The 13,056-nt window shown below is 40.3% G+C and overlaps 1 protein-coding gene across 1 annotated transcript; it reads right to left on the bottom strand.

Moving 5' to 3' along the window:
* Positions 1-1,635: 1,635 nt before the first annotated feature.
* Positions 1,636-7,995, bottom strand: LOC146980860 (uncharacterized). The gene is made up of 5 exons (XM_085788031.1): positions 7,983-7,995; positions 5,804-6,439; positions 5,671-5,704; positions 4,070-5,292; positions 1,636-3,836 (listed from the first exon to the last, which is right to left on the bottom strand). The coding sequence occupies exons 1-5, from the start codon at positions 7,993-7,995 to the stop codon at positions 1,636-1,638; spliced, it is 4,107 nt and encodes a 1,368-aa protein (XP_085644157.1).
* Between the last annotated feature and the right edge of the window lie 5,061 nt (positions 7,996-13,056).

Raw genomic sequence — 13,056 nt, 5'->3', positions numbered from 1 at the left:
GTGTGTGTGTGTGTGTGTGTGTTATAGCATAGTAAAGACATTTGTCATCCCTGCTGGTGACACGCTCAGAGACCTAGACACGCAGGGAAGAGCGCGTGAGTTGTGTGCGCGTGCAGCAGCAGCATCATTAGCATAGAGAACAACAGCTGCTTTCTCTGTCAAAGTTCTTGATGCTGAAGCCAAACACTGAACAATGAGGACAGAGACAGAAAGACAGGAACCAGATTTACCAATTTAACCAGTTTAACTTTATTACATACAAAAGTTCAGATCACATGTTATATGTCATCATGATTTTGCTGAGAGAGTAATCACAGCATTCAACATTTGCTGATTAATACTTTAGAATAAAAACTTTTAAACCAGGGGAAAAGTTCATCAACAAATCAACACTAACTGAATTTTAAAATGGAAATTACTCATATTGTGCTTTTGTAAGATAACAAGTACTTTAAACACTTGATCAAATTATTTTGTTTCCAGTACATTAAACAAAGCATGTACTGCTATCAAACAGAAAAATGGACATCAACTATGACTCAGTCAAAGAAAAACAAACAAAATGCATGGAGTGCTGCTTGGGTGTAGAAAAGGGTGAAAAAGGAAAAAGGTTTAGGGATCCAAGTAGAACTTATAGAGGCACTCATGAGGGTAATAATTAAAACATATTCATTCTTGGCTAGTCTAATAAAAACATGCCAACGCATTTCAGCCAAAAAGGCCTTCGTCAGGACAAGGGCAAAATGTCAGTCAGCTCAGTTCATGGTGAAATAGGTAATCAAAGACAGCTGCTCAGTGTGAACAGGTAGGTGGTCACATGATCAGCTTGACCTACTAATGACAGAAAAAAGGTAAAAGACTCTGTTGAACGGAAGGGAAATCTGCACCACACAATTTAACATAATTTAATGCTTTCTCACTTCTTTTTTATTTTTCAAAGTATTTGCCTTTATTGATAGTAAATAGTAGAGGTGGACAGGAAAGGCGGAGGCAGAGAGAGGGGGAATGACATGCAGCAAAGGGCTGCCCGACGCGGGATTCAAACCGGGGCCGCCTGCGGTGAGGACTGTAGCCTCTACATGGGACAGCCGCTCTACCCACAGCGCCACGCACCGCCCCACTCTCTCCACTTCTGTGACTAAAATGACATCTGGTTTGTTACCGACGGCCGTCTGCCCAACTACAGGTGAATGCAGCATCAGTGTAACGCTCCATTCAGAGCTTACCGGAACACTTCAGTTTGTTGATGGGGTGATTACTGATTAATGAAAAACAGACTTTTGAACCAAATAATCGATTTTCGTGAATAGATAACAGGAGAACTTACACAATGTACCTTTAAGAATAACAAAATGATTTGAATTTGAAAAAAACTGACAGAAAAAAATCCTTTGCAGAAAACCCATGCTTTGAAAATGATTCAAATTCAAATTTATTTATACAGTATATCACCATAGGAGTACTTGACACCATAATAAAAAGTAAACATTAAACAGCAGTAGAAAATGATCCTTGAAAGGCAATAAAAACAAAATAGCTGGCAAAAGAAAGTTGCCCTTCTACTAGCAGAGTGTTTGTGTATTTCTGGTCTACTTGATGTTATCTCAGTTTTTCTCTGCACTTTGGATCTTTTCCTCATGAAATCTGACAGGGGTGCTGCTCCTCTGGGCACAGAAGTTTCTCTTTCAGATCATTAATCTCCTTTTTATGTTTTTTCAGCAGTTCCTCCCGGTCTTTCAACTCTTTCATCTCTTCCTCATGTTTCCTCTGCAGCTCGTCCATTTTTTCTTTCTCATTTGTTTCATTTTCTTCCAAAAGTTTCTCTTTCAGATCATCAATCTCCTTTTTATGTTTTTTCTGCAGTTCCTCCAGGTCTTGCTTGTCACTGTCTTCATCTTGGGTCGCAATTTTATCTTTCAACTCTTTCATCTCTTCCTCATGTTTCCTCTGCAGCTCGTCCATTTTTTCTTTCTCAATTGTTTCATTTTCTTCCAAAAGTTTCTGTTTTAATTCATCGAGTTTCTTCTCGTGTTCCTTCTGTAGTTTATCCAGTTCTTCTTTCTGCTTTTGTTGCTGTTGGTTAAAAAACGTCAGTTTCCACTCATTTATTTCTTGCTGCTGTTTGATGGACAGCTGAGCCTTATTCATCCTCTGATCTTCTTTACTTTGGTTCACAGGTTCTTTCTCCAATGATTTCATGTCTTCTTTGTGTTTTTTCTTAAATTCATCCTCTTTTTTGTTTTCCTTTCTTTTGTTTTCACGTGAATGTTCTTTTTGTAGACCATCCACCTCTTTTTTCTGTTTTTTCTGCATCGCAGAGATTTTTTTCCTGTTTTCTTTCTTTTGAGTCAGAAGTAGCAGAACCAACTCAGTCACCTCTTCTTTATGTTTGCCCTGAAGTTCATCCATATCTTGTTTCAGATTTATTTCTGTGTGTTGTGAGAGATCTTGTAGGTTTTTATATTCTCTCCGTTTCTCCCCTAATTCTTTCTGCAGTTCGTCTATCTGAGCTGCAAAGTCCTCCTCCTTTTTCTCTCTGAACTCATTGAATTCTTCAGCTTGTTCTCTGGCCTCCTCCTCGTACTTCTTCTTCATCTTCTCCATTTCTGTTTTATACTTTTCCTCTAATTCTTTACGCTCCTTCTCTTCCTGTTCTCTTCTCATTCTGTCCTCTTCTTTTATTCTGTTTTCAGATTTTTCTCTTTCTTTTTCATTTTCTTCTTGGAGTTTTCTGAATCTTGTTTGTTCTTCCTGTTGCCTCTGTTCATCTTCTTGTTTTCGTTTTTCCCACCACTCTTTTTGTGTCTTCTCCCAGGCTTCCTGTTGTTTTTTCATCTTCTCTTTACTCTCCTCCAGCTCTCTGTCAGTGATCTCTTTTGATTCTGCTTTTGATCTTATTTCATCCTCCAGATCTTTTATTTTTTGTTCCCACTCTTGTTGTTGAATTTCTTCCTGTTCTCTCTTCTTCCTGTCTTCTTCTTCTCTCTCTTCCTTTACTCTCTGCTTCTCTTCTCTTTCTTTATTTATCTTTTCCTCCATTTCCTTAAGTTGTTTGTTTCTCTCTCGTTCAATTTCTGCTCTTTGTTCTTCCATTTTTCTTTTCATGTCCTCTTTTTCTTCCTCATGTTTTCTTTCTAGTTCCTCCTTCTCTCTCTTCATCTCTTCATTCTCCTTCAGGATCCTCTTCATTTCTTTCTGTATCGCTGCTTCAGCCTCTTGCAGCATCTCATTGGTGTAGCAGCTTCCTCCATTTGTTTTCACCATAATGTCGATCTTCTTAATCAGTTCACTGACTTGTGTAAGATTTTGTTTATCATGGTTGTTAAACACATGGTATCTTCCTCCACAGTCAGAGATCAACTCCTTAAAGGAATCATCACATTTGTTGATGTACTCTTTAACAGTCAGCTCCCCATGTTCCAGCTCATCGCCTCTTGTGAAAAGAATGATGGTGAACTTCTCTGAATCCTTCCCAAAGACTTCCTTGATGAGTTTCAGTGTCTCCTTCTCCTCTGCTGTGAACCTTCCGATCGCTAACACCAACAGGAAGACATGTGGACCTGGAGCCAGAAGACTGATACATCTCACCATCTCCTCATTAACCTCTTCATGGGACAAGGTTGTGTCAAACAGACCAGGAGTGTCAACCACAACAACAGAACGACCGTCCACTTCACCCTGAGCTTTCTGACAAAACTTGGTGACTGATGTTTGAATTGGTTCAGCTTTGAACTTTTTTCCTCCCAGAATGGTGTTTCCTGAAGAGCTCTTTCCACTTCCAGTCTTCCCTATCAGCACAATCCTGAGACAGTCTGAGCTCTTCTTGTCATCATCACCTGTGAAATGAGAAGATCAGGAGTTATTTTAACAACTGAGGATTTGGACATGATGGTTAGCACGATATAATGAATTTGAAAAGATTTTAAACCCTGTGATATTTTTAACGTAAGTTACAGCCACCTGCAAAAAATAAATACATTATAGCAAATTTATTGAAAAGGAAAAACTGAAATATCATGTTAATCAAAGTATTTAAGCTTCGCATCATTAAAGGTTTAAGATTACTTACAACTGACTACAGCTTTAGTTGTGTGGTCCTTAAGTTCAGCCTGTAGTTTGGTGATGTGTTTCTCTTGTCGTATGATCTTTTCTATTTGCACATGTGCAAAAGTCTCAGTTGTGTAGCAGGATGGTTTGTCCTGGTTGAGTCTCATCTTGTTCACAGTGTCCAACAGCTCAGGGATCTGCTGTTTGTCCTTGATGTTGACAACAACAGATCTTCCTCCACAGCTCTGACAGAGCTCCTGGATGTCTCTGTTATCTCTGACAAAGTTATCAACAGCTGGAGCTGTAGGATCTGACTCCACAGTTAACATGATCATGGTGAAGTCATTGACTCTACAGCTGAATGTGTTCTGGATGGTTTCTAACTCTCCTTTGTCTTCATCAGTGAGGGGACCCACAGGTAGGACCAGGATGAAGCCATGGACGCCCTCAGGATCACAGAGGGAGATACACCTGAGTGATTCCTCCATCACTTCCTCCTGAGGTTTTCCATACAAGGCAGGAAGCTCCACCAGGGAAACCTGACGTCCACACACCTCTCCCTGATGTTTAACGCACTCTGATGAGTTGGAGACTGAATGAAGCTCTGTCTGACCTAAAATGGCCTCAGCTGCTGAAGTCTTCACTGCTCCTCTCCTCCCACACAGAACCAGGTTTAGAGCTGGTTTCTTGGGTTCAGACTTTGTTCTCCTGGTTTCTTCAGTGAAGGTGAGGAAGGTTCTTCTGTTTGTTTGCACAATGTATTCAATCTTCTCCATCAGCTGATTATGGTCATTTTCAAACATGTTGTATTGTCTTCCTCTACAGTCTTGAAGCAGTTGATGAACAGTGAGTTGTGATCCACTCGTCTTCTCTGTTAAGGCGACCATCAAGTGTTTCAAAGCATCTTGACCAAACAAACTCAGGATGAAGTTCAGATTTTTTCTTTTCTCCTCAGTGAACGCAGAAGGCTTCACCACCAGCAGCAGAACATTTGGTCCAGGAGAACAAAGAGACACACACTTCTTCATCTCTTCTCTCATCATGTCCTTAGTCAGACTGAACATGTCTGGAGTTTTCACCACTTTGACTGATTTTCCTCTCCACTCTCCTTTAGTAGCCTCACATGGCTTTTGTGGGTTGAATTTTAAAAAATCTAAATGTTTGCTGCCAGTGATCCATTTGGTGAGTGTTTTCTTATTGTCCTTGATTTTACCAATCATCATGATCCTCAGTTCACCTGCAATGACAGCCCAAAAACTAATCATTAGGTTGCAGAATAAAATAAACACATTGTTCACGTCTTAATTCATCACATTAACTGTAACCCACCATTAGTTACACAACAACAAGGAGGGATTTACACAAAGCCTCTTATTGTATCAAAATTGAAATGCCCCTTAATTTGATAAAATATGAACATTTTATGTCACAGTCTCTCAAGTAAGTTTTTTTCTTCTTCTTTAAAAAAAAAACATTTTTAGTGAGTTTATTATGGATTCTTCTCAGTCAGTTACCTTGTCATTAGCCCCAAATTAATATACTATAGATCTCAGTGTTGTGTTGTGTTGTGAATTATCACTGTATTTACCTGGATAATAATGACATGTTATACACTTACATGGTTGGGTCATTGAACACTCACTGGGAGCTTTCACATCTGTCAAAGACACAGTAATGTCAAGTACAACAGTGGGATTCTGTTTTCAGTGATTAATAATTAAAGTTGTAATTTACTGAGTGATTGTCCTACACTTACCAACAGATTTTGTCAGAGCCGAGTGAAAACTGGTTCCTTCCTCTTGTTTCAGGTTTTCCTGATCACATGTTAAACCTGAAGACGCTTCTACAAAAACATCACAGCTCACATGTCCATTGTTTTCCTTCACAATTTGACCCATTTGTGTTAACAGCTCTGGAAGTTCAAGGGTCTCCTGCTTCAAGTATCTGTCTCTACAGATTCTGATCATGTGTTTTAATGGTCGATGGTTCATGTAGTTTTCACCTGAACTCTCCTCTCTGGGTGTTGATATCAGTATCAGTGAATGATCAAATGATTGATCACTGAGGAGTTTCAAGACTCTGCAGAGCCTCAGGTCGTGTTCCTCAGTGAAGTCTTCAGGCTGTAGAACCAGCAGGAACACATGAGGTCCAGGATCAGAGAGTCTCACACAGTCCTTTATAAACTCTGTCGGTTTGTCTTCAGAGATGTTTGGACTCAGCAGATCTGGAGTATTAATGAGGACTATTTGTTTCTCCTTCCACCGTCCACTGACTCTCTGACAACAGTCTGGTTCTTCTTCAGTGTTGAACTTGGTCTCTCCCAGTATCAAGTTCCCCACTGAACTCCTCTCAGACCAGCTGTTCCCCAGCAGAACAACCCTCAGCTCAGACACTGAAAAGGAAAGAAAATTAATTCTGTCAATAGCAGCAAAAAAACGCTTTTTTAATAGTGCAATGACATTTTCTTTTTACAGTGTTAAACATTTAATGTGTGACAGAATCAAGATTGTTCCATGTATTCATATTTAATATTATTTTAAACCCTATCAGTAAATGTTTGTACTTTGATTCATACATGTAATCACTCTCAAAAACTTTGCTACATTTTTTCTCTCCACCCTTACCTCTGATGCACATATTGCTTGGATTACGAATGACAAAATACAGTAATCAATATAGGAAAAATAAGCTCAAGTTAATTTTAATTATATATTATCTTAATGGACATACAACATGAATGGTATTTACAAAATCTTGGGACAAACACCAAACACTGTCAGTTCAGTTTGACTCACTGTCAGATGGCAGGTAAGGATTCAGAGTGTCAGATTCTTCTGTAACTATAAGGATATGAAAATAGACACATTAAATGTTTCATTATTTATTTTACATGTAACCTACTGTAGCACTACCAATGGCATCATGGAAAACCAGAATTGCTGAAGATTCCTACACTAAGCAGTAGGCTACTGATATTACTTAATGACTGTTTAAATAATGAAGAGCACAGTAGAGATTATTTCAATTCTCAGAGAGACTGATATCTCATGCAGTTTAACTCACAGTTAGGGCGGATGAGGTCAGGGCTGCTGCTGCGCCTCTGGGAGATTAATTTATAATCGTCTATAAAACCACAGAAAATAAAATAAAAAAATAAAAATCATTAAGTCAGCATCAATGTGCTGACTTGAGTAGACAAAATGCAGAAATTGTTGTTATAGGTAATCTCAGTGATGGTTCACTTGGGTTTGGTCTTGCAGATTATTTTAGATTCACTTCATGAGTTCATTGTGTGGATCAGATCATTATCCAACAAAGGGAAGTGTAAACACATCTATGATGAAACTTGCTCCGGGTATCAGATCCCTGATCTACGGAAGCCGTTAAGGGTCATAGATACATACATTTTAATTCCTCCGTTGTCCTGTGATAACGAGATATTTTTCCTCCGTTTTCCCGAGATAACGAGATAATTCATTTTAATGAATAAAGCCTAGGTCTGTTTGTGTTTTGTGCAAGGAATGAATTAATATTAACAGCTGTTTTTTCAGCTCGCTTGATGGCTTGCTATTAACGTTATCTACATTGGTCTTCAAGGAGACGTCAGTCAGCATGACATGTCACATGTGTTGGAAATCTCAGGCCTATCACATTTCATTCATTATCTCTCAAATCAATTATCCTGTTATCTCGGGAAAACGGAAGAAATAAAATGTATGTATGTATGGCCCTTTGGGCTTCCGTAATGATCAATGCACCCTGTGAGGACAATAATTATATTCTGTGTGTTACCAACTGACCTTCTTTAATTTGTTCATGTTTGTTTTAATCTTCAGGTGTTGAGGGAGTCTGGGTGTTTCAGGTGTCTAGACAACTTAACATGCTGCAACATGTTGTTCAAGTGTGAAATAAAATATGATGCTTCACCGACTCACCTGTTGCAGCCATCTCTGTTGAAGACATCAGGACCAACTCGGCTGGAGGGAACAGGAATAAGTTTAGTTTCTGTAACACTCAAATCTGTTATTTACACACTTGGACACATTAAAATTTACCAAGTTTTCAGTTTTTACGGATGCATGGTCGGCCTGATACTGGCTGAAAATTATCGGCCGAAAATACACAGATAACTCCAACAATGACATCACTGGAAGCTAATGATAATTAGCCAACATCACCTTGATTTGGCTCATTTTCAGTCCGTTACCTGAGTTGATTTGAAACAATCTTTAAGGGATAGTTCACCCAAAATTGAAATGTCAATTTCTCATTATCTACTCACCCTCATGTGGACTAAGGGCTGGGAGAAGTTTCAGAGTCCTCCGTGGCTTCTCTGAGTTACAGGGGATCTCGGCGTAGCAGTGCATGTCCATATAACAATTTCGCATTTCGTACAATACAGACATTACATACGAGCAGCATGGAAGTATTTTGATGTTTTTTGGTGTGTCTTTTTGTTACGAAGACAGTTGGTATCCATTTGCAACCGTTATATGGACATGCACTGCTACGCCGAGACCCCCTGTAACTCAGAGAAGCCACGGAGGACTCTGAAACTTCTCCCAGCCCTTAGTCCACATGAGGGGGAGGAGATAATGAGTGACATTTCAATTTTGGGTGAACTATCCCTTTCATTTTTGAAGAGTCATAACTGTTCTTGTTGTTGTTGTGATTATAACAGTGGTGCCAGTTTTATTATTTGGTTAAAGCAGAAGTAAGCAATATTAATATTAATATAAGTCTTAAATAGTTATATCTTCCGACAGCAATCACTTACATAGAGTGTTTGGTCTGAAACACGGGTCTGTCAGTCACTCTGCTCTGCTCTGAGCCGAGGAGAAAACATTTATCGTATCCTACAATTTTTATCCAATGAGGAGAGAGAACGGCATGCAGGGCTGTGTGTGCAGCCAAAGGGATGCGCCTGAATTTGGTGACGTAGGGACGAGGACTGTTATGGTGCGTTCAGGGCAACCCGTAACTCGTGTTTTTCCGACCTGTGAACTCGTACCAGTTCGATCTGGTACGAGTTCACGGGTCAGAAGTTACGAGTGGCCGTTATAGTGACTTTCACAGGTAAAACAGGTCGGAAAAACACGAGTGGGTTGCCTGGAACGCTACAAAGTCGTAAGTCGTGACTTGAAGCTGTAATTTACGGTTTCAAAAGCCTGCCTGGAACGCAGCATTAGCCAAAACAACCGGATCGCTTACTTCTGCTTTAAAGTCAGGGTTGGTGATCCTGGAAAAACGGTTCTAGCATGCCGCATTTTGTACCACAAAATGCCACAGAATAAGATCCCCAACCCTACCTTTAAGTCAGACACAGAGCAGCTATAATGTTAAATTCATCTTTACTCACTACATCTACAGCCTTTCTTAACCTCAGGTGTTATTACAAATGTTATCAATTATCAATTAGAAGCAGGAAGTTATCAGTATCTGAGGTTTAAAAAAAAAAAAAGATTTATAATGAATCCCGGTAAAATCTAAACAGGGAAGAGTCAACTCTGTCTCACCAACATGTCATCACTATCATCATGAGTCAAAAGATATAAAGATCAGTGAGTAAGATTCGACTTGGCTTTTCATTATAAAATAGCCTAACAGTTCCACTGTTTGTTTACGTCTTAACATAAATCACATTTAACTTCTAAAAAAAACACCGGAAACCATATAAGGTAGTCTAACTGCCTCATAGCCAGCAGGAATGCAGTCTTAAATACTTTGTCTCAGACGTGCGCCATCTTCGGGTGTTGGCTTCTTGGCTGCTACTGTGATTTCTTTGCAGTTGAATCTTAAATAAGCACAATACCAAATAAAGAGCTATGACTGGCATCGCCTCTTCAAACGCCGCAGAGACTTAAACCACTTTTGCTGCTCTTGAAATTAAGCATTTAACTCTTCACATAAGACCTGATTTAGAGAAGTGTTTCCTGCCCTGATCATGATTCATGTAACTCTTCTTCCTGCTTTTAACCACTGAAATACCAAATCACTAGTGCTGTTTTGCTATCCTACTGATCCTACGTATTTCTATCACAATTTCATATCAGTTACGTTTCCTGACTGTCCATGCAGGTTGCGACGCCATCACAGTGACAAATCCTGTCCACTGACGGACATTAAGATCTGACTAATCACATGTAGAAATTAGATGATGAAATGCACTCACCTGCGGATGATCAATAATCCGTCTCTAACGTCAGCCTTTCTCCTGATTTGATCAGATTTCCTCACTACTACGATGAATTTTTAATTGAAGTTGTTCAAGTTGCTTCGACATCCGAACTTCATGTTGTAACCAGTCCGACTCCAATCCGAAAGTGAAAGTTATCTATTGACTATAAACAATTTATTTGACTCGAAGCTGCTGAGATCTAAATATTTACACGTGTACATCCCGTTTCATAAATATCCCCATCCCTCTGACGTGAAGTTTACTACAAATGTAGCACTCCCCTCAATAGACCTTTTACTAAGGGCAGGGTTCTGGGTTCATGTGTTATAATTTTAACCCTGATTTATAAGTAATTTTTTAAAGGTAAGTTGGATTTCAGTTTTTAATGCACACTCAATTTATACACCTATATGAATTAACCTTTTTACTATGGCAAAGAAATAGCACAAGACTCGTTTTTAGAAAATAAACAAATCAATGATTTACTTTGATTTTCAAATGTATTCAAACGCACAGCAATACACTTTTACTGAAATTATGTGTCAAATAAACCATAAAAGGATCTGACTCACTGTCAGTTATTAAATTAACCAATCTACCAGAGAGTAGTCTACCTTTTCAGTTGAATAGAACACTTTTAAGTTTCCCAAAATATATAGAACACTCCTTTAAGTTTCAATAAACTACTCTTAAAGTTTAAGAATACCCCTTTAAGTGGCAAAAAATATCTTCAAGTTACTCAATTACACTCAAACCCTTTTAGTTACTTTCAGTAAACTCAAACACTACTCAGTGGGCCCACACTCACACACACACATACACACAGCCGGCAAAATAAAATTAACCCCCGTTGCAGGCCTGATATGGTGACTTTTGAGTGCGAGGAAATCCACCTTTATTTCCAATGATCCAGGAACAGTTAAAGGACAATTCCAGGCGAATTCAACTCGGGGGTGTATTTTCCTATCATTTTAGGTCTAAAAGAATGAATCTGAAGATTTTCAGTTTAATCGCTCCTGTTTTGCAGTAGCTGCGTCTGTCCCTGCATCGCCACGGCAGCAATGAATGGGAGTGGATGTAAGTTCCGCCGTTTAGGCTGTTTCCAGCCCTCAAAGCCGCAATTTTTTTCCACAGACAGCGTCAGATGGCTACTCAAACATGCACCGAGAAGTTTATTTACTTCAAGCAAGCCGACATGTTTGTAAAACTAGATCTAATTCAAAGTCTCCCGGAGTCTCGCGCGAGACCCAGTTGCCGTGCGCGGTGTGTTCACATGCAGTGGGAAAGCTACCGCTTGTGTCATAAACACAGGAATATCAACTCTTTACTTGCTTCAAGTAAAAAAAACTTCTTGGCGCATGTTTGAGTAGCCATCTGACGCTGTCTGTGGAAAAAAATGTACACTTCAAGCAAGTAAAGAGTTGATAATCCTGTGTTTATGACACAAACGGTAGCTCCGACTGCGCCTGAATACACCAGCACTGCAACTTCGGGCTCACGCGAGACTCCGGGAGACTTTGAATTAGATCGACTTTTACAAACATGTCGACTTGCTTGAAGTAAATATACTTCTCAGTGCATGTTTGAGTAGCCATCTGATGCTGTCTGTGGAAAAAAATTGCGGCTTTGAGGGATGTAAACAGCCTCAACAGCGGAACTTACATCCACTCCCATTCATTGCTGCCGTGGCGACGCAGGGACAAACGCAACTACCGCAAAATAGGAGCGATTAAACTGAAAATCTTCAGATTCATTCTTTTAGACCTAAAATGATAGGAAAATACACCCCCGAGTTGAATTCGACTGGAATTGTCCTTTAAGGAAAAGTGTTACCTCCGATCCCAAGAACAGCTGTTTACCCGGTCCGAGTCCGGCAGGCGACACGGCGAGTAGACAGGAGACAAACCGGTGAGCAGACGATGGAGCCTTCCTGGCAGCCGATGTCCACCGATGACGAGTCACACACCCACACTGGCAGCCTCCAACGACGACGATTCACACACACTGGCGGCGGCCGAGCCGAACCCTCATGCTCCCGCGGTGAGACCACAAGGCATTGCCGATATCAGAAGCTGGTTTAGCTCCTCGCGGCTAAGTCCGTTCGCTTTGATAGCGAATGCTAATAACACAGTCCGAGTTAGCTCAGTAGCTAAGCTAAGCTAACAACAGTGCAGCTTTGGCAGGAGCTCCGAGCTGAAACTTCCCGAGCTGAACCGTAAACAGTACTCCAATGTCTGGGTCCCAACTGTCGAGCAGACAGTCTCTAGACACGGAAAACTACACACTTACTATTATCTCTACTTTACACTCGCGGCCATGCGTCTAGTGATGGTCCTTTGACACCGAGGCTCCGACACATGCGCCGTAGCTCATGAAGCAAATTGTATCGAACCAGTGTGCCGAGGCGTGGTTTGGTCACGTGACTTGTGACGTATGAACCACTTGGATGACGTTTGAAGCAGTTGAGTGGTTCAGTCATTCATGAAGCACCGTCAATGTTTTGGTTGTCTCGGCTCTCTGTGAGAGCTGAGCTGAGCCTTCGGAGCACATAGAAACTGAGGCGGCAGAGATTTGGTTGGAAAGTGTAGCATTCAGTACCAGGAATTCTATAACATGATATGTGGAGCAGAGGAAAAATAATTTATTTAAGCGTTGTAACACGCATATTTGTAACGATTGAAGCGTCAACGACCGTATGGGCTTCAGAAATATTTAATACGTCCCGTACGATACATCATGAAACTGACGGTGGCGCACCGTGGTTACATGGGGCTTTCACCCCATAGACGTGAGATCGAATCCTTTGCCGAACTTGCCATATTTCTTTTCTA

The sequence above is a fragment of the Trachurus japonicus genome, chromosome 9, assembly GCF_045865225.1.
Source record: "Trachurus japonicus isolate A0001 chromosome 9, Traja_1.0".
In the NCBI taxonomy this organism is placed as follows: Eukaryota; Metazoa; Chordata; class Actinopteri; order Carangiformes; family Carangidae; genus Trachurus; species Trachurus japonicus.
The sequence above is the reverse complement of the archived record's forward strand: the minus strand, read 5'-3'. Positions and strand labels throughout refer to the sequence as shown.

Excerpts from the sequence above, each read along its gene's own strand:
- LOC146980860 (XM_085788031.1), bottom strand. Across the intron at positions 5,705-5,803 it reads GGCTCTGACAAAATCTGTTG|ATGTGAAAGCTCCCAGTGAG; the intron begins GTAAGTGTAGGA and ends TGTCTTTGACAG. Across the intron at positions 5,293-5,670 it reads AGTGAGTGTTCAATGACCCA|CATTGCAGGTGAACTGAGGA; the intron begins ACCATGTAAGTG and ends TTTTTGGGCTGT.